The sequence below is a fragment of the Sceloporus occidentalis genome, unplaced genomic scaffold (genome assembly GCF_023333645.1).
Source record: "Sceloporus occidentalis isolate IW3139 unplaced genomic scaffold, rSceOcc1.0.p SCAF_253, whole genome shotgun sequence".
NCBI lineage: Eukaryota > Metazoa > Chordata > Lepidosauria > Squamata > Phrynosomatidae > Sceloporus > Sceloporus occidentalis.
The window spans coordinates 548,108-569,297 of NW_028317233.1; the positions used below are offsets into that span (position 1 = coordinate 548,108).

The following is a 21,190-nucleotide window of genomic DNA, read 5'->3' on the forward strand; positions in this document are numbered from 1 at the left end:
CCCTACACTGAGTCTCAGCGAGTGACTGGGGAACCGGGTGAAGTGTGTTGTCCCAGGCTAAGGGAGCACAAGACAGCGGAGGCAGTCGGTCGGACTAGCCAGCTCCGTGACGCCCAGTGCCCAGCGTCTCACAAGAAGTCAGTTTTAATCATTTATTAAAAACTTTACAAACTACATACAAATTACAACAAACCATAACTGTTCAGTGATGGGTGGAGATATGTGGGGTAGAACTCAGATTCATTTTAGGGTCTTGTTGGCCTCATGCCTGGTGGTGGTGGACCTTTAAATAAGCACAGAAACATTTCAACAACATTCAGCAATTAGCATGGGAGTTTACACATTTCCAAATCATTGTTTACATAGAGAATTTCAAAAGCTCTGGAAAAACATTTGGAAAGCATACAACATTTACCCCAACACTCAACCAGCATCCTAAACAAACCCAAATAAATCAGCCCAATTTCATCATCTCATCCCTCTGTCAGAAATGGGATATTTGGGGGGGGGGATTCCAGGTGCAGACACCTTCATCTAAGGGGTTAACTTTAATCCACACAGCTCAAATCACAAGAAAATACTACTTGGATACAAAAATGGAGGGTTTTATGCTGTGATGATGCCTATGAAGGCTAACACACGGTTACATTGGTAATGATTTGGTGACTGCAGCAAAGGTGGAATAATTGAGACACAACTAGTGACATACAGGGAGTTCTTAGAGGGTGAAATCAAAGGTACATTCCACTTTACAATACTATCACCCAACATACAATTCACAATCCTATGGATTAACTAATCAAAAAGACAATACATACAATTTAAAATCCTATGGATACACAAATTCAAAGACAATACTAACACTTACACATTTACAAACAGACCAGACAATGTAATACACCATTTACAGTTGCTCTTTGATGTGGGCTTCAGGGCTACATTTGCACTTAAAGAAGTCAGTCTGTCCTTCCTGTGACAATGCAAATTCAACTGGCCAAAAGCTGGTTAGTCAGGTCGCTTTAACACCCATAATGACTGAAATTGATTTTTTATTATAGTTATGTTACAATGCTCCTATGGGGTCTGACAGTCTGCATGCTACCTCCACACCATCAAACAGACAACCAAGATTGCAAGAGCAGAGAGTTTGTCATGGACTTAGTTCTACCTCCTCATAACATAAGAGCGCTACAGAACCTGCTGGCACAATCTAATTCAAACAGAGTAAATCAATGACTTGGTTTCAGCAATGATCCCTCTTATTTTTTATTAGTCTAATACATTTATCATCTTTCACATTCAATAACCTTCAAGACTGGGCAATGTCTCCCCAAGTTAGCAGCCAACAACTACTTGTCCATCATGTCAGCCAAGAGCTACTCACCTCTCATTCCAGGGGGAGGTGGCCTCATACCAGGAGGAGGCATTCCCATTGGTCCTCCTCTACCTGGAGGCATACCCATTGGTGGACCCATAGGTGGCCTCATGCCTGGTGGTGGTCCCATCATACCTTCATGAAAAAAGGAAATGCTGAAATTTAATTTGCTTTGCAGCAGTACTTCTAATAGCAGCAACATAGGCCTCAGGGTAATCCTGCTTTTACACTCATCAGTGCAAATCAGAAACAGCATATTGTCATCACCGGCCTATTAGAGCACAACATTACCGCTTTATTCTTACCTGGTGGGGGCGCTCCCCTGCCCATGGGGGGTGGAGGGCCGCCTCGGCCTCCTGCAGAGTATTGCGTAGGTGCCCCAGCAATACTGGCTGTGGCAGCAGCTGCAGCCGCCGCAACATTGCCACGGCTCTGAGGAGTCATCACCTGGGAAGAGGTACAGATTTTGGAACTCAAAGTCAGAGCGCAGGCACCAAATAATCGGCCACACCAAACCAGAAAGATACCATGCAAAACCTGTATCCAGAAACCTTACACGCCACTTTCTCACACACACACACAGAGCGGCTCCATTCATGTCCGCAAATGCAAGCTCTGTAGCTGGCTCATTCTCCATATCGCTGAACTGCAAATGGTCTTGTAGAGTTTACCTGCTGAGAAGGTCCACCCACACCACGTACAGGTCCAGCCAAGCCAGCAGGTGCTTGAGGCATAGGAGTCCCAGCTGGAACACCTCTACCAGCTGCTCTGCCCACACCAGGTCCTCCTGCAGCTCCTGCCAATGGGACCCTTGCAATGCCAGTCTGGAGAAGTAGTAACAGTTAAACTTCCAGGCCAAGTCCTCCAAGCATCAAGTTGACATCTTTTCATTTAGAAATAGGACAACCATGTATAAATAAATGTACTCTATTTACAAGTCTTTCCTATTGAAACAGCAGACTCGCAGCTCTATCTGCTAGGACTTACACTAACAGCCCTTCAGCTACTTTTCAAGCTGACCAACAGGCAGAAATATAAATGCAGTAATGAGGCATTATTATGGTTTCAACACGATAGAGTGCAGGAGTGTCAAGATGGCCCCGCTGTTAAACAAATTGACCTTCCATATGCTTATTTACAACCAAAAGGTCGCATGGGAGTACTTGGAGTAATGGGTTAAGTGCAATGTACTAGAAAGCAAATAGTCTTCACAAAGCTCAATGGCATTCATGAACTCACATCTTTGGGTGGTGGACCTTCAACAGTCATGGATACCAGGTTCTCCCCACGCAGTAGAACAAGTCCCAACACTCGCTTCTCCTCCCGCTCTGGCTGCTTGGAGTTCTTGGGCCTAGAGAGGAAACAAAAACACAGGAGAAGAACTCCATGAGAAAGTTTACCTCTTAATAGGAAAGGGAAAACAGCTTCATCCGACATTTTACAAACCTTACTTTCCATTGCAAAATGTGTATCTAATCCACCGCTAGTGAGACACCACAAGCTCTCCATGAAGCCCGACACGCTACTATTTAGTACTACGCTACGCGCAAAAAGTAGCCGGATCACATGCCTGGGGAAGCACTGTTTTATTGGACGGCCTTTCCACGTAACAAATACTTACTTGATCTTTCTGAATTCATCACAGTCGCAAAGGATGAGGTTCATGTGTTTGTCAAAGGCCTTAAACGTTCCAATAAAGATGCGGCCATCTTGCAGGATACAGCGCATCCTATAGTCAATGTGCTGCAGCATCTTGCTGCTCTTTCCCACCGTCTGCAAGGAAGACAAAAGCTTTCGTTCACATCAAACAGTTAAGAGTACATTGAGGAAAGCCTTATACCGTGGGCCAGTACAAGCCAATTAACCCTCACACAGCCAAGAGGGCATCAGGCAACACTTAAACTATTCTTTGGAAACTGTGTAAGACATCTTGACCAGAACAAGTTCCACGCAAAGCAGTTTAAAGGCGTACATACATTCACAGAACTGCAACCAAGTACAAGACAGTGGGCTAAATGCACCCTTCACCCCCCCCCCCAAAAAAAAAAAAAAAAAGTTTACCGAGGGCGATTGATAAATGGAACAGCTTCCCATCAGAAGCGGGAGCTGCGAAGCCGACCTGGGATAGGCATAAAGCCATCATAATCACAAGACGAGACCAAGGCCCGAGTCTTCAGACGAGGATAAAAGAAGCATATCGAATGGGCCTTATCTGCCGCCAGACCGGATGTTTCCGCAAAATAAGCATGGCAGAGCCCCGGGAAGAGGAGAGACCGGCCGCAGGCAGAACTTAAAGAAACGTTAAACCCCCGTACAGTAAAGCCGGAAAGATACAGTAATCATTAGTGCAGAGCTTGGAAAACAGAGGATTAAGCGCCACACTTAACCTAGAGAAATAGGCATTTTTGGCACTAATGTACAGAGACAAAGTCAAGCGGGAAAACTGAAACGGAGTCCTACGCCGATCTGCAACGCAAACCGAAACCGCCTAAAATCATTTCACCGAAAAATCGCATCACCCCGCAGTCCGTCCTAAAGCCCCCCGTGCAGTACGCCCACACTTACCATGGCTGCGCCGCGGATGCTGCAGATACACAGCCGATCGACGAAACAAAAAATTGCGCCCTGGAACTTCACACTCCAGCGGCGGCCTTTATACCGGAAGAACTGGTCTGTACCGGAAGTAATCACCATAGTATGCGCTGCAGGCCGAGACAATCGGACTGTAGCTCACTTTGGAGAGAGCGCGCCCTCTGTAGGGCGCCAAGAACATTTAGCAATTACCTGCTCTAGTGACAAACTTGACTAATAATTAATATAGAAAGGAATGGAGGGCCACCCTTTTGATTACTAATCAAGATTTGAATTAGTGGCTTAACTCATTCTCAGTCATCAGTGCCAATCATTTGAAAGAAATGTTTTTGTATAAAGTGAAGTCGTCGCCCCCCCCCCCAACCCGCCAAGACATGGTTCTTGCCCTTTTACGTTCCTACTTGTGCAGAGGTCATAAAGTGCGTCTGTTGTTTTTTATGGATAAAATCCTATTGCGTAAATATGAGAAGGAACCCGGAAACAGGCTGGCAACGGTCAGCTGGTGCTGGCACTTTGAGTCTGGTGGCCACCTGATGAGGTCAATGTGACCGACAGCTGGACATGTCTGCCTGCTGTATGGCCTGGCATATCCAGCCGCCGACCACACACTGCGGGCGACTATATGTTGATGTTGGCCAGCAGGCTAGGTGGCCAGTCCATGCCTGGAAAGGACCTCTGGGGTCTTAGAGCTTATGTAGCGCCATAGCCTACTATGTTAGTTGGACCACTAAATGGCATCACAAGCTTCTCTGGCCAAGCTTGGCGTGTCTCATCATCTTCATGTTTGGTGATGGACACATGTTGTATTCTGCACCTCCATGCCTTACTTCTTATCTCCCATAGTGCTGAGACGATGCAACCTTTCTGTGAAGTTCTAACTTTCCATCACAATACATGAGTCACGTCTGAACGTGTCACGTTTCCTCTCAGACTCATGCTTGGTTTTTAAAAACAGACTTTTTGAGTCACTCCTTCTTAGGAAAGACGTGTGCCAGCCAAGGTTTTTGTCCATGAACAGTGGAAACCAGTATCCCTGCCACCAGTCCCAGATTTGGTAGAGTGCCCAAGAGAACCTGAGTGCCCTGTGGCTATTCCTCTCATGTCCCTAATGCAATTGTGTGTTAGACGGTGGCCTACACAAGTAGAAGGGCTCGATGGGCCAGCAACAGAGAACAGTTTCCTAACACCTCGAATATTATGTGACTGAATAATCCCTGGGGACAAGATGGGCGCTCTGCCAAGACAGATGCCAAAGCTTTAACTCCATTTACAAAGTAGGCATTGGCCTGGCAGGAGCCGGGCCCTGCGGGGGAGGGGGCCAGGAGCCGGGACCTGCGGGGGAGAGGGCAGGAGCCGGGCTCCATGGGGTACCCCCACTATTGAGAATGTGCCGTGAGATGCAGGTAGGAAGCAGGCTGGTTTCAATGAGCAGGCCAAGACCTCATATAATGGCCCAAACAAGGCACACTGTGCCACGCACTTTCACTCGCATGGAACACCCTTACAAGAGCACATGAAGGATCCTGTCATGGTGTAAATACAACAACAACAAAAAAGAAAAACGCAAATGCAACCAAGGGAGGAATGCGAGCCAGGCTTTGGCCTTTAGCATCTCACCCCTGTATTACACTATCTGTGATCATATTATGGTGTGGCGAGCAGTGCCTACAAACTGGCCCCTGAGTTATTTAACAAATGCCGGCATGAATGGACACGCTGCGGGGGCCTCCACCACCGGTACAGCAATTACCCCGGGGTGGCTTTGCCTAATGGGATTGTGGAATAGCGCGCCATTATCTCTCTCTCTCTCTCTCTCTCTCTCTCTCTCTCTCTCTCTCTCTCTCTCGGCTACCGGCCCTGCTGCATTGTGGAGACCCGCAGAAAGCAGCTCTGTGACTTCAAGACCCTCAGGCTGTGAAACGATGCCCTATACTGTGTGACACTCGCGCTAGCCAATCAGAGGATTCCATCTAGCTAAATCACGCCTTCTATTCGCTTCCAGCGCTCATTGCTCGAGGTTTGAGTGGCAGACTTACTCTCGTCAATGAACGACCGGCCAGTTTAAGACCCCTCCCCCTCAGGGCGTTACCAAGGCAACGGACTGAAGGGAGCGGCGGAGCCGGGAAGAGGTGAGAAAGGCCCGAAGAAACGGGACCGGTGGGGAGAAGATTGCACAAGGGCAGGCACCGGTGAAGAGGTCGTATAGGGGGGTCCAGAGGTTAGTGAGCCGGCACTAAGGCCGGGAGACATAATAAAGGGACAGGGGTTGGGGAGGGGGTAGTTCTGTGTGACTACACGTACGTATGTATGTATGTCTTTAGTATGTATGTATGTATATGTATATTCACACACACACATATAGTGTAGGAGGAGGAGAAGAAGATAACACGCTCTAGGTTATAATACTCAATGAAGTCATTATTACATACAGGTGCATAGAATAAAATGTATGTATTAAGTTACATGCACTGTGTTATGTCAGTGGCTCTGTAACATGTTACAGTGTCCCCCTAATGGAGTACATATATATATAGATATATATATATAATGTGTGTGTGATTAGATCACATGTTTGCATAATTAATGACCTTTTATTTAGACATTTTATTGAACTAATTAATAATTATACAGAATTCTACAAAGTCCTGGCGTTGCGCGCACTTTCCATTTCATAGCAAGCGATGCGCGCTGTCCTGGCTTTTTAACGTTATTCTCCCCAGCCCTCCTTCCAGATGTGTGCGGGGTGCGCAGCTCTCCCCAAAGGGTGGAGGTTTAACCAATCGGCTGTAAGTCTCCGCTTGGATCTTGCGTGGAAATCTGTGCCCACCCTGCTTCATCACCCCGTCCCACTTCGTATTTTCACTTCCCTCTCGGGCGCTGGGACAGAGCTCACGTCAGCTGTATGTAGAGGAAGGGCAGTCTGACACAGAACTAACATACATCACGGAGAGATCAGGGCAGTACAGTAATACAAATAATGACAAAGTTATTGAAGCACAAACATCCAAAAGGGTCCATAAAGTCTGTTGTTATATTATTACTTTTTTACACTTAATCTGGGACACAAATCTAATATTTCTATAGTCACTTTATTGTTTGCCCTAGTGAAGTTCCTTATATTTTTATTTGCCAGTGTGTGGCAACAATTTTAGAGACATAATATCACGTCATCATAAAGTGACATTGTAATATCACGACATAAGGTGACATTATAATATCATGACATCATAAACTAACATTAATATCATGACATCATAAAGTGACATTATAATATCACAACATCATAAACTAACATTATAATATCACTGCATCATAAACTAACGTTAATATGACATCATAAAGTGACATAATATCACTGCATTATAAACTAACATTATAATATCACTACATCATTAACTAACATTAATATCATGACATCATAAAGTGACATAATATCACTGCATCATTAAGTGACATTATATTATCACTGCATCATAAACTAACATTAATATCATGAGATCATAAAGTGAAATAATATCACTGCATCATAAAGAGACATTATATTAGCACTGCATCAGAAAGAGACATTATAATATCACTGCATCATAAACTAATATTAATATCATGACATCATAAAGTGACATAATATCACTGCATCATAAACTAATATTAATATCATGACATCATAAAGTGACATCATATCACTGCATCATTAAGTGACATTATATTATCATTGCATCATAAACTAACATTAATATCATGACATCATAAAGTGACGTTATAATATCACTGCATCAGAAAGAGACATTATAAAATCACTGCATTAGAAAGGGCCTGATTCTTATTATTCCCTCAGCGCTATTGTTTTCGCACTAAAAAGAAACCCCAGGGCTCCTAAGTTTGCTGTGAGTTTTCCTCAACTTGAGAAACTCGCCAGAACTTGCTGAAGACTTGCGGTGATTCTCCAGGCGATGAGATTCCTTTGTGACAATGGCTATATATATATATATATATATATATATATATATATATATTAGTTAAAGGGACACTTCAGACATCATGGCCACTTTTATGCACGGCTTATGGGCACAAGTTTTTGTGGCGTTGCTTTTGCGAATGCATGGCCAGGGTTCTGCACAAACCCCTTTAGGCGTTTGCCTATCCCCTACTGCAGCTTCTGTGTCCTAATAGCTTTATGCAGTTTTCGTTTTGGAAGAACGTTAAACATTAAAGTATTCACAGAGTCATTTAATATGCGTTCCTATTTAATGAGGGTGTCAGGGACACCAAACTGTCCCTTTTCGTTTGTCGAAGGCCATTTACTTTCATTTTGCCGTTTAGGAAGTAAACCCCCGACTCCGTTTCCTGTATAGCAGAATTTGATTAAATAAAGAATTGGAATAAATAGCGGTTTTCTATAAAAAGGAAAGTGTTTCGGCTCAGATCTGGACCAATCCAAGGAGACCTGGATTCCTAGGCTTTGACATTTGAATGCTCTTTTATATCGATCGCTAACTACGTGCTCGGGATTTTACTTCTGAACCCACCCGGTGAAATAAATGAAAGCCCTCCGGAATAACCGTGCAGGACAGCATTTTACTTATTTGCGGGGCTTTAAGGAGGTAAGATGGGTAGATGCCCCAGGCTCCACAACATGACAGCCACGATTGACTTACGCGGAGACCGTCCCTTCCGTCCCCTTCTACTGCCAGAAGCTACCGCGACCTCCGACCCTGCCTCGGGCAAGAAGACCTCCGTTTACTGCCCTATAGCCGCCATATTCAGTACAAAACCTACCGAGAGATCTCATGGCCTTTCCGACACGTGTAACGCATACAAAGTTGTATGAAAAAAAGTATCTATGTATCATTTTGGACATGCGTGTTGTTTGTCACGACGTAGTATATATGATACGGAGAAGGAATGTGTCTTTGGGTTACGGGTAGTGAAGGAAGTTCATAGATTCCTGTAGCGATACGGCATCTACCATGGAAAAATACCGCATAAAAGAAGGTCTGTCCTTCACAAATGGACATGTCGCACAAGCATACACGCTTATCGGTGGAGGCACGCATTTGCCCATAGGCTCGGAGTGTTCATAATGTCATAATGATCCAGTCCATTCCTCTCCAAACGGGGCGGTAATGATGAGCATATGCAGTCTAGACTTTGGTGTTAGAGTTTTTAGAGTTTTGTATCAGAGTTACAGAAGTGCTGAACATGTATGTTAGATGTCGTTGTCTTGTTTGTTGTGTTCTTTTCATGCATTACCATGTTAACGATATCTCTGTCCCATTAAGAGGGAGACTGCGGGACGGTCCAGCATTTCCACTCCCTGGTGTCGCCGTGCAAACCCCAGCTGTTCCTGCATTCATAGTTAATGAGGGAGACATCTTTAACTACGCATTATTCAGGGCAAACTCAGCCCTTCCTGCAGGAGAAGCTTGCTGGGGTGAAACGTAGTGATATCAGGGAGTTGAAAACTCAGTCAAGGTTCCGCTTTAGTGAATAGACTCGGTTGTGCTGGGAATTTTGTCTCTGCTAATTATGTGTGTCATCTAGATGTTCTTCCCCTCCAGTTAGCTGTTGTGCATGTGTCTTGGTGTGCGTTCCGTGCCGCCTCAGGCAGTTTCAATCACCGTGATGTTTCTTTCCGCTTACAGAGCCGCGGGAGTGATCCAGCAGGCCCGCCGGGCACAGAAGCTGCCGGAAAATGCCTCCTCCGCTGGACATTGTAAAAGTAGCGATCGAGTGGCCGGGAGCCAATGCCCAGCTGATTGAAATCGACCAGGTAAGGAACATTACTGCAGGCAAAAGATTGCCGATTGCTTTGAAGGCGTGGAAGTCTCCGGCTTAACCTTTCTGTTTGATGGCCATAGTGCTTTATGGATGCCAACATGGTTCAATCCCCTCTGCTAGTGGACACCACGGCAGGAGCATGTAACACGGAACCCACAATGCCTGTACCGCGTGTGCAGTACACCAAGCAGTGCCGCCAGTGACCTAAACCCTGGTGTGCCTCACGGACCTCTGAAAAACAAATCTAGGCATTACTGCCCTTTTAAACCATAGCATGCCAACCATGCCATGTGATGTGTTATGTGCTGACCGATACCCTACTGTTCAAAAGTTTGGGGTCATTTAGAAATGTCCTTCTTTTTGAAAGAAACGCTAATTTTGTTCATTAAAATATCATGAAATGCATCAAAAATAGACATTGCTAATAATTTTAATGGAATATTTTCATAGGTGTACAGAGGCCCTTAACCTGCAACCATCCCTCCTGTGTTCCAACAGCACGTTGTGTTCGCTGATCCAAGTTTAAGTTTAACCCCTTCGCGACCTTTGCCGGTTCAGGACCATCATGACAAGAAGGTCACTAAATGACCTTTGACGGTCCTGAACCGTCAAAAAATTAAATAAGCTTAGAAAGTGATCAACGATCACTTTCTTCGCTTAAACGGCGTTACTGTAATGCCTCGATGTCGAGGCATTCAGTAACACCGAGATCAGCATCGGGGGCCATGTCTGGCCCCTCCCCGGGGCGTCAACAGCCGCCATACATTGTACGTTTTAAAAGCGTTTTTAAAAGCGATCGCCTCCTAAACTTAAATGGTGTCGCTGGAATGCCTCGATCAGGAGGCATCCAGTGACACCAAACACTTACCTTTGGATGATCTTCGCCATCAGCAAGATGGCGGCGGCCCGGGAAAAAAAACAATAAAGAAGAAAGAGTTTGCTAGATGGTCTCCAGACCCTCTAGAGAACTCTGTCTCCACTTGCAGGTTGAATACAGGTACTGCATTCAACCAAGCAAGTCAATGGAACCCAGCTTTCTAATCACTATGTGATTAGTAAAATATTCAAAAAAAAAGGGAAAAAAAAAAAGTGCTTATATTTAAAAATAATTATGCAGTGATGTCACTTGATGAACCATCCAGTACCAGCAAAATGTGTAAAAAAAATAAATAAAAAAATAAAGTTTATTATTTTGAGCAAGTGCTAAAATTTCTCAAAAATCTCAACAAAGAGTTAAAATAAAAGCACTTCAGATACCCAAGGGGTGTCTAATATATAAAAAAAAATGGCTGATGGGGTAAATTGGAGTGGCCGAGCTCAAAACGAAAAATGAGCCTGGTCCTTAAGGGGTTAAAAGGCTTATTGATCATTAGAAAACCCTTTTGCAGTTATGTTACAGCTAGAAATGTCCATATTCTCCATAAAAACTGCTAAGTCACCCTAATCCTAATGACTTCAAGAAAAGGTTCAAAGGCAACTCAATAAAATACTCTGTCTGGAACTGAGCCTCTTTTTTTTTTTTTTTTTGCTCCTAACTGTATGGTTTTTTGGGTTAACAGAAGCGGCCTCTGGCATCGATCATCAAGGAGGTGTGTGACGGGTAAGGAACCTTTTGTGGTGGGCTTACATTTATGATAAGAGCACTTGGGTGGGGTTTTGACTGTGAAACTAAACTCCAAGGAATGGTTATGACTCTAAGACCTTATGGGAATTCATTATAGCTGATTGCTTGGTAGGGCCTGCCTGCTTTTGGAATGAAAAAATATTTACAAAACAAATAAAAAATAGAATCAACAGATATTTTTTCTCTCTATGTGTGGAATTATTCTATTGATTTGCCCCTCGTTTCTCTTTGATGAATACCACGAGAGGATACCTTATGAATTGGTATCACGCTATCTTTAGCCAGCTTGGTTGTTGGTGAACGACCTACAATGTGTTGAGTTGGGGTGGGAGAGAGGTCCGAGAAGCAGCATACGCATGCATATGTAACTCTTTTTATAGCATTAATGAATAATTTACTTTTAGGTGGTCCTTGCCTAACCCCGAGTATTATTCGTTCCGTTATGCTGATGGCCCCCAGCTATATATTACAGAACAGGTAAGTGTTTGTTCAGCAGTGGTACGTTGCGTTCATTGCATTGTTACCGTCTTTACATGCGTCTGCATACTTGCTGCATTTCTCCCAACTGGATCTCTGATATTTCAGACTCGAGGCGACATCAAGAATGGAACTATTCTGCGCCTGGCGGTGTCACCAGTGAGTCTTAGGGTTTCTATAATACTCCTTTTTTTCTCTCTTAAAATTCACATGAGACTTGATTGTATTTATATTCTTAACTTCCACATCAAGAAGAAGGTCCTTCCTTGAAAATATTATTTGTAGTGTTTCTAAGCTTCGTTTTCCGTGATATTATCTCACTCCGTTTTCAGCATTTAAGATGTATTCTTCCTCTGTTGATTCTCCACTTAGTCCCGTGCAGCGCGGCAGCTTCTTGAGAGGATCCAGTGTTCCAGTATGGATTCCAGGCTAGATGCCATGAAGGAACTGGCCAAGCTCTCTGCAGACACTACATTTGCCACTGAATTCATCAACATGGAGGGAGTGACAGTACTGACTCGAATGGTGGAGAGTGGCACCAAGCTCCTTTCACAGTCAGTATTACCTTCCCCAAACTCCTTCTCTATTTTCTATATGCTTCCATTGGCCTACATAAACATCCTTGTCATGCCCATCTCTCACTGCCCTTATCATCTTCCTTCCTTTTCCCTTCTCCTCTACTTATTTACTAATACTCTTCTGCCCGCTCCTTGTTAACTCCTGTACTGTGAGGCGGGTGGTTATGAAGTAAACTAGTGGCCAATGTCTCCTGTGCCCTCTCCTTCCCCATTTCTGTTCTTGTTCATTTTTCTTCTCCTGTTTCAGCTCTCACCTCCTTGACACCGTGTTCTCCTATAGTTCCCCGCTTCTTCCTTCCTTCCTTTCTCTTTTTGATCACCCTCTCTGTGTCACAGTTATAGTGAGATGTTGGCCTTCACGCTCACTGCTTTCTTGGAGTTGATGGATCACGGAATTGTCTCCTGGGATTTGGTGTCCCTCACCTTTATAAAACAGGTCAGACACTCCTTGTCTTATGTGCCGGTCTGAGCTCCACTAGTTTGCCTTTTTAGATTTCCAACAGTTTTTTTTTTTTTCTTGTTTCCTTCATAAGATGGCATTCTAACTCGCTCATATATCTCAATATTGCTCCTTAGATTGCAGGATATGTCTCTCAGCCTTCTGTGGATGTTTCAATCCTGCAGAGGTCTCTAGCTATCCTAGAGAGTATGGTGTTAAATAGTCAGGCGTTGTACCACAAGATTGCAGAGGAAATCACCGTGGGGCAACTCATCTGTCACCTGCAGGTGTAAGTCTGCTCCCTCCTGTTCTCATGGCATTCACTCTGTTATGCTCACTGGTATCGTTGGTCATGGTTCCCTTCTATTCTTCCCCAAGATGTAACCAGGAGATCCAGACGTACGCGATTGCTCTCATCAATGCCCTATTTTTGAAGGCTCCAGAGGACAAGAGACAGGTGTGTCACACATCCTTTCTCCGCTTTTCCACTTGTACCACACGCTCCACCTTGCTTTGTCCTGCTGTCCTCTTGTTCATTTTAACCCCTTACGTGCTGCTGGGTTGTCTGCTTTTAACTTGCTTCTCTGCTTCTGTTTGCATGCATTGTGCACTCAGGAGAAACCACAGAATATCATGGATGTTCCTGTTAGTGTGAGTACCACCGTTTTCCATTGTCTTGATATAAACTGGCTTCCTTCTCTCATTTCTTTTTGAATCCATCTTTTACGTGTGTACTCCATGTTCACTTTCTTCTGTTCTATGTTTCTACGTACGTAACCCATGATTTGTTTTCTTTTCTTACGGTAATAGGAAATGGCAAATGCATTTGTGCAGAAGCATCTACGTTCTATCATACTGAATGTAAGTATAGCAAGCGTGTAGCGTTGTGCTTATATGTCGAGTATGATTTGAATAAGGTTATATGGACCTATTTCTATTAACATCCCTGTCTTGATCTCTTACGTTTCTAAGTATTGCTTTACTGGCTCACACTCGCCTTGCTTTTTCTAGCACATTATCAGAGGAAATCGGCCAATCAAGACGGAAATGGCACATCAGCTGTACGTGCTGCAGGTCTTGACGTTTAACCTCCTTGAGGAAAGGATGATGACCAAAATGGATCCTAATGACCAGGTGACAAAGGAACTTCACAATTGCTTCCCCCTTATAGGTTAATAAAATCTGTGACCAATTCCAACTAACGTAACATTGGTGTCCGTGCAAGGGTCTTTAAGGACTTCTTATTGTGTCCCACCTCGCTCCATTCTGCATGTTGTATTCTTCCTTAGATTACATTTTAGAATTGTCATACTTGTCACTCTGTAAAGCCGTCTACATTGGCCTGTTTTCCCTGCTCATTCTCCTTTTGTCTCCCCAGGCTCAGCGAGACATCATTTTTGAGCTAAGGAGAATTGCATTTGATGCAGAGTCTGACACTGGTGGGGTGTCTGGTGGTACTGAGAAACGCAAAGCTATGTACAGCAAGGACTACAAGATGCTGGGTTTCACAGTAAGTTACATTAAATCAACTGTTAAAAATATAAACTGACAAAAAGTAAATGAGATCATACATAGATGGAAATTGTGCACCACAACTTATTTGTAAGAATCCCCCAAAAAACTTTAGCCCCTTTCCCACCCCCTAGCTAAATGCCCTCCAGGAGAGGCTTTTGGCTGAATGCATCTCCCCAGTTCACGTGTATAAAGTCTTATTATTATTATTATTATTATTATTATTGCTCCATTAACTGCCCTTAGATCTCCCTCACTTTCTCAGGGAAACACTTTGCATGGAGGCAGAAATATTGACACAGCTATTTACACGTCTCTTTTTGTTAGAATCATGTGAACCCGGCTCTGGATTTCACGCAGACTCCCCCAGGTATGCTAGCATTGGACAACATGCTGTATTTGGCGAAATTCCACCAGGACACTTACGTACGGGTAAGATAATGCCCTATTATGTTTTCATGTTCTCCCCCTCCTCTCCTTAACCCCTTAATGACAATTGCCGGTTCTGGCACGACACGGAAAAACAAGTCGTTTACGACAAATGACGTGCCAGAACCGGCACGTCTTTAAACGGGTGCAGAAAGCGATCTACGTTCGCTTTCTGCACCCAAACGGCGTTGCTGTAATGCCTCCACCTCGAGGCATTCATCTCTGGCCCCTCCCCGGGGCGTCAACAACCCGGACGCCCGTTTTTAAAGCGTTGATCGCCTCCTAAACTTAAATGGTGTCGCTGGAATGCCTCGATCAGGAGGCGTCCAGCGACACCAAACACTTACCTCTTAACTGCAGCTGCCGGCGATCTTCGCCATCAGCAAGATGGCGGCGGCCCGGGAAAAAAAATAATAAAGATGAAAAAGTTCGCTAGACGGTCTCCAGACCATCTAGAGAACTCTGGCTCCACTTGCAGGTTGAATACAGGTACTGCATTCAACCATGCAAGTCAATGGAGCCCAGCTTTCTAATCACAGTGTGATTAGTAAAAATAAAATAAAATTAATAATAATTAGAAAAAAAATAGTAAAAAAAAAACAGTAAAATGTAAAAATAACTTCCCACTGATGTCACTATCAGGGGAACCTTCAAGTTGAAATTTTTTTTTAAAATTTTTTTAAAAAAAAAAAGGCAAAAAAATAAAATATATATATAAAATATATTTTTGTGAGCAAGTCCTAAAATTAGCACATTAGCTTAAAACAATTCTCGCATGGAAAGAGTTAAAATATTGGCATATTAAATGCCCATGGGGTGTCTACTTTTAAAAAATTTATGATTTGATGGGGTAAATTGAATTGGCCGGGTTCAACAATGTCCCAATTAACACGGGGGGAAGGATGGCCACACATCTAATTTCCAATTAGAAAAATGCACACGTACCAAATGTGGCCTTTTAGTTCCCCCCAAAAATGACAAACCCATGCATGTGGGGTATCACTGTACTCAGGAGATGTTGCTGAACACATATTGGGGTGTCGTGTGACAGCGGCATATACCAGGAGCTGTAAATTCATACATAACATAGGTGTGTGGGGGAAAAATACACACAAAAGAATACTACTGCAAACTTTGAAAAAATTCTGGTGGTAAAATGTGTGCATGCAAAGAGTTAAAATACCAGCATTTAAAATACCCTGGGGTGTCTAGTTTTCAAAAATATATGGTTTTGTTGGGCACACTGAAATGGCCGGCTCAAAGATGTACCAAATAGGGCATGGGCAGTGGATCCCCATATGCCAAAGTTCAACATTGAAAAATGCGCATGTCCCAAATGTGGCCCTTTTGCCCACAAACAGCCAGGCAAAATCATTCATGTGAGGTATCGCTGTACTCAGGAGATGTTGCCGAACACATATTGGGGTGTTTTGTGATAGTGACATATACGAGAACCTTTTAATTCATACCTGAAGTAAAATGTGTGTGTGACAAAACAAATGCAAAAAAATGACTACCACAAAGTTTGACAAAGACTGGTGGTAGATATGGTGCATGGAAAGAGTTAAAATACTAGCATTTGAAATACCCTGGGGTGTCTAGTTTTCACAAATATATGGCTTTATTGGGCATACTGAAATGGCCCGGCTCAAAGATGTACCAAATAGGGCATGGGCAGTTGATCGCCAAACGCCAAAGTTCAACATTGAAAATGCGCATGCCCCAAATGTGACCCTTTTGCCCCCAAACAGCCAGGCAAAATCATTCATGTGAGGTATCGCTGTACTCAGGAGATGTTGCTAAACACATATTGGGGTGTTTTATGATAGTGACATATACCAGAACCTGTTTATTCATACCTGAAGTAAAATGTGTGTGAAAAAACAAATGCAAAAAAAATGACTACCATAAAGTTGGACAAAGGCTGATGGTAGAATTAGTGCTTGGAAAGGGTTAAAATACTAGCATTTGGAATACCCTGGGCTGTCTAGTTTTCAAAAATATATATATGATGGGGTAAATTGCATTGGCCGGGTTCAAAGATACCCGAAATGGCACATGGGGGGAAGAATTACCAGATTTGGAAAAAATGGCTTTGAAATAGCAAAACGCTACCTGTACTTATTGCCCCATAATGTGTAGAAAAAAGCAAAAAAACATAAAAACATTGGGTATTTCTAAACTCAGGACAAATAGTAGAATCTATTTAGCAGGTTTTTTTATTACCTTTTATAGATGAGTAAAATATTTTTCAACTAAAAGTTAGAAACAGTCATTTTTTTCTAAAATTTTCACCATATTTTATACTTTTTTTAATAGTAAATAATATGATACAATCAAAACAATGTCATCTACAGAAAGCCCTTCTTGTCCTGAAAAAAACAATATCTAATGTGTGTGGGTTCAGTAAACGGGAAAGAAGAAAATTACAGCTAAACACGAGCAGCGCAGAAATGTTAAAACGGCCATTGTCACGAAGGGTACAAAAAGTAAAATCAGCCTTTGTCACGAAGGGGTTAATCTTTTCCTCTGCCTCATTTATATACTTGCTTTACATTTTGTTACTACATATTGTAATATAAATTTTTATATTTGCCTTGATGTCTAGGTTGCTTAACCCACATGCCTCTTGATTTAAGATTAGCGTTTCTACAGAAAACTGATAAAATTAATTCTAGTGGCGTTACATGTAGACCACCTAACTTTATAATGAAAAATGCATAACCTTTACAGTTCACAATCCCATGCTGACCAACATAAAAATCTAAGCCTGTATTTATACTGATATCTGGTGTATTTTGGTGCGGGGTCAAGTATCCCAGACATTCTTTGAGAGAACGGTGGTGTTGTGTTTAGATGTAGTTTCATGGCATGGCAGCAGCTACCATCTTGAAATCTATATATAGGCGCTACAGAGTTCTCTTTAAAAAAAACTTTAGGGTTTCTGGGTGTGTGTATCATATATATATTATATATATATATATATATATATATATATATATATATATATATATAATGATGATCACTGTGTTTCTCTCTCCCTTCAGATCGTGCTGGAGAATAGCAGTAGGGAGGATAAGCATGAGTGTCCGTTTGGGCGCAGTGCCATCGAACTGACCAAAATGCTATGCGAGATCCTGCAAGTTGGGGAACTGCGTGAGTAAAAAAAACCTTTTCACGGCGAAGTATTTCAAGCAGCCTACCTTCTCTTCTTGCGTTGTGCGTTGACTCTGGACCCGCTTGTCATGCAGCTAACGAAGGTCGGAATGATTACCACCCGATGTTCTTCACGCACGAGAGGTCGTTTGAGGAGTTTTTCTGTATCTGCATTCAGCTGCTTAACAAAACCTGGAAAGAAATGCGAGCCACTGCTGAGGATTTCAACAAGGTCGGTGCTCCACGCGCACGTTGCATGTGAATTGCACTGCCTTAGAGTACCAAGTTCTTCTTCTTGTAGGATTGATTTCTGTTTCCATTGGATTTCATTATTTGAAAAAGTATACTTGTTACACACAAACGGTGTTCACTATGGCCCTGCGTACACTGCGCAATACAATGAATACATTATATGTATTAAAACCTAACATGTTTATACCAGTTCAAAATGTATAGTAACTTTCTTTTCTAAGGATCTTATTGATTAATTATCTCGTATCTCTGTCCTTTTGCCTTACGTTGCTCATTGCTGTTTGGTTCAGACAACCTTTATTGGGTTGGTTTAGGGAAAGCATTGTTAAAGCTGGCTCTGCCACATACAACCACTGATCTCGGCTTCTACAAAGCAAACAGTTGAACTAAATATCCCCTAAAGAGTTACAGTTTTTAGTTAATCTGTAAAAGTTTTGACGGCAGCAGTTCCTGGAACCGATTGGTCACTTTTTTTTTGACTCAGGTGATGCAGGTGGTCCGGGAGCAGATAACCCGAGCTCTACCCTCTAAACCCAACTCTCTGGAGCAGTTGAAGAACAAACTGCGCAGCTTGAGCTACACTGAGATTTTACGGCTACGTCAATCTGAACGCCTCAGCCAAGATGACTTCCAGTCTCCCCCTATTGTGTGAGTATCCTGCCGTCTTTGTACTTCTCTACTGCCTTCCATGCTGTTCGTCGTGTCTGCCTAAATTCTTACAACGATAAAGTATCAGGCGATTCAACAAACTATTGCCCCAAGTGGTAAATAAACCATAGATTTTATGCTTTGTTTTTCGCTTGACTAATGAACACGCTAGTAGGATTTCCATAAGGGCCATCAAATCTTTCAAATGGTACCCATACTTCCAATGTGTACTTTGTCTCATCTCATTGGTCTTCTTCACACTTTCTCTTTAATCCTCAGTGAACTACGAGAGAAAATTCAACCCGAAATTTTGGAATTGATCAAGCAGCAACGTCTCAACCGCTTATGCGAGGGTAGCAGCTTCCGCAAGATTGGCAATCGCAGGAGACAAGGTGACAACTGTAGCAAAAATCAGAAAATCACAGAATTGTACATAATTCATAAAGGTTCAGAAGAGCCTCAAAACATGGTGCGGCACCACACACACAAGAAAAAATACAAAAAGAAAACAAGAAATTGTGTAGTCTTGATGACTTCCTACAACAAGCGATCCACGTAGACGACAATTCAGTGGAGGATGATGTGTTTAACGGTTAATGAGTAGCACATTACCACCCTCCAAACAGATCTGGGCCAACCAGTCCCTGGCGGCAAATAATTAAAAATTTAACGCATCCAACGCGGTCAAATAACACAAATAGGGCAATCTCACCAGTGGTGGGGGCGGTTATGCAGTCATAGTAAAGCTTATACTAGCGCTGGTAATATCAGGAGCAGTCAGTGCTGGTCATGTCTGTGATTCATAAGAGAAGTGGATACAGATCCACGCTGGGCTGGAGGTGGGATGGGTAAATATCTGTGCAATCATTTCATTTTAATACAGGACATTGTTTCCCGCCGTGCTAACCGGTGGCTTTGACGACTCTTTTTGTTTTTGGGTTCGTTCCAGAGAGGTTCTGGTTCTGCCGCTTGGCTCTGAATCACAAAGTCCTTCACTATGGCGACCTGGAAGAAAATGCACAAGGAGAGGTGCCGTACGAGTCCCTGCAGGAGAAGAGTAAGAACGAGCCTGGAGAATTAACCCATTATTGTGCACGGTGACATTTCTCCCACGCCTCCCATTTGTATGATCATCATTAATGATTAAGTGACTTGCCTTTTGCTCTCTCTCCAGTCCCGGTTGCTGATATTAAGGCAGTTCTCACAGGGAAGGATTGTCCGCACATGAAGGAGAAAAGTGCGCTGAAACAGAACAAGGTGCCAGTAGATCTGTGACATGTCATCGTGTATCCGCCATCTGTACGCATGTATGACTCCCTTCTTTCAATGTTTTACAGGAGGTGTTGGAATTGGCCTTTTCGATACTTTATGATCCGGATGAGACGTTGAACTTCATCGCCCCTAATAAATACGAGGTAATTTCTTTGGAAAAATATAAATGGTTTAGGCAGACCAAAATGAAGATGGTGTGTTGGGATGCCAAGCCGGAGAGCTTGCTGTTAGACCAGTACTTGCCTCATCCTTTCCCTGAGGTCATCTCAAATAGTCCTCTCGTGTCTCCATTATCATTTATTGTTTCCGTATTAGTACTGTATCTGGATTGATGGAGTCAACGCTCTCCTCGGAAGGGAGATGAACAGCGAGCTGACCCGCAGCGATATGGACACCTTGCTCAGCATGGAGATGAAGCTGCGTTTGCTGGACCTGGAGAACATCCAGATCCCCGAGGTGCCTCCTCCCATCCCGAAAGAGCCCAGCAGCTACGACTTTGTCTACCACTACAGCTGAGCCCGTGAACTCGATGGAGAACACGCGCACCCGCTAACTAAGGGAAGGGCCTCGCATTAACCAGCTGTATTACAGGCCACGGTCTGCCTCTGAAGCAGGGGGCTGTCACCAAGAACCGTAAACCACCCACCATCCGTTCGCTCAGTCTCCAGCGGCGCTCCTGCTAGCTAGGTCTCTGTAGTAGTTCTCTGATAATCCGGAGCACAGTAGCAGAGAGTTTATTAACGTGCATGTGCGATGCTCTCGTTTACATTCGTCTCCTGTCATTTGTACTCATCTGCCCCGGAAACATTAAAAGTCAGACCAGTATTGAGTGGGGTAAAAAAAAACAAAACCTGACACGAGTTTGGACCGATGTAATTCAGCCTTTGCCTTAAAGTTTGTTCGGCCACTTTAGAGCGCAGCGAGTAGCCGCTTCTGGCTGTGGCCGTAATTGCATAGTTCCTAGAATAGAGCACAATCAGGCCTTGTTGTGACATTCAGATAGATACAGGAAAAGAATTCTCTACGAGCCGTTTATACTCTGCCCTGCATGTAAAGGG

General features: G+C 43.4%; 2 protein-coding genes across 4 annotated transcripts; one reads left to right on the top strand and one right to left on the bottom strand.

Annotated features, from left to right (window-relative positions):
* Nucleotides 1-212: 212 nt before the first annotated feature.
* LOC149275967 (small nuclear ribonucleoprotein-associated protein B'-like) lies at nucleotides 213-3,157 on the bottom strand. Its single transcript, XM_089504054.1, has 6 exons — nucleotides 2,997-3,157; nucleotides 2,615-2,726; nucleotides 2,047-2,199; nucleotides 1,681-1,822; nucleotides 1,385-1,510; nucleotides 213-283 (listed from the first exon to the last, which is right to left on the bottom strand). Exons 1-6 carry the CDS (start codon nucleotides 3,125-3,127, stop codon nucleotides 246-248), a joined length of 702 nt encoding a protein of 233 aa, XP_089360180.1. The 5' UTR covers nucleotides 3,128-3,157; the 3' UTR covers nucleotides 213-245.
* A 6,502-nt stretch (nucleotides 3,158-9,659) lies between these two features.
* Nucleotides 9,660-20,648, top strand: LOC149275968 (engulfment and cell motility protein 2-like). Of its 3 annotated transcripts, XM_089504037.1 has the most exons (21): nucleotides 9,660-9,737; nucleotides 11,305-11,345; nucleotides 11,774-11,846; nucleotides 11,955-12,005; nucleotides 12,219-12,400; nucleotides 12,761-12,860; nucleotides 13,001-13,152; nucleotides 13,242-13,320; nucleotides 13,479-13,514; nucleotides 13,674-13,724; nucleotides 13,875-13,997; nucleotides 14,242-14,373; nucleotides 14,703-14,807; nucleotides 17,852-17,960; nucleotides 18,056-18,192; nucleotides 18,697-18,860; nucleotides 19,140-19,252; nucleotides 19,810-19,917; nucleotides 20,035-20,117; nucleotides 20,198-20,275; nucleotides 20,448-20,648. In XM_089504037.1, exons 1-21 carry the CDS (start codon nucleotides 9,660-9,662, stop codon nucleotides 20,646-20,648), a joined length of 2,196 nt encoding a protein of 731 aa, XP_089360163.1. The 3 variants fall into 3 exon arrangements, with proteins under 3 accessions (XP_089360163.1, XP_089360164.1, XP_089360165.1); XM_089504038.1 differs by lacking the exon at nucleotides 13,479-13,514 and having other exon boundaries at nucleotides 12,219-12,414; nucleotides 12,760-12,860; XM_089504039.1 differs by lacking the exon at nucleotides 13,479-13,514.
* Nucleotides 20,649-21,190: the final 542 nt, after the last annotated feature.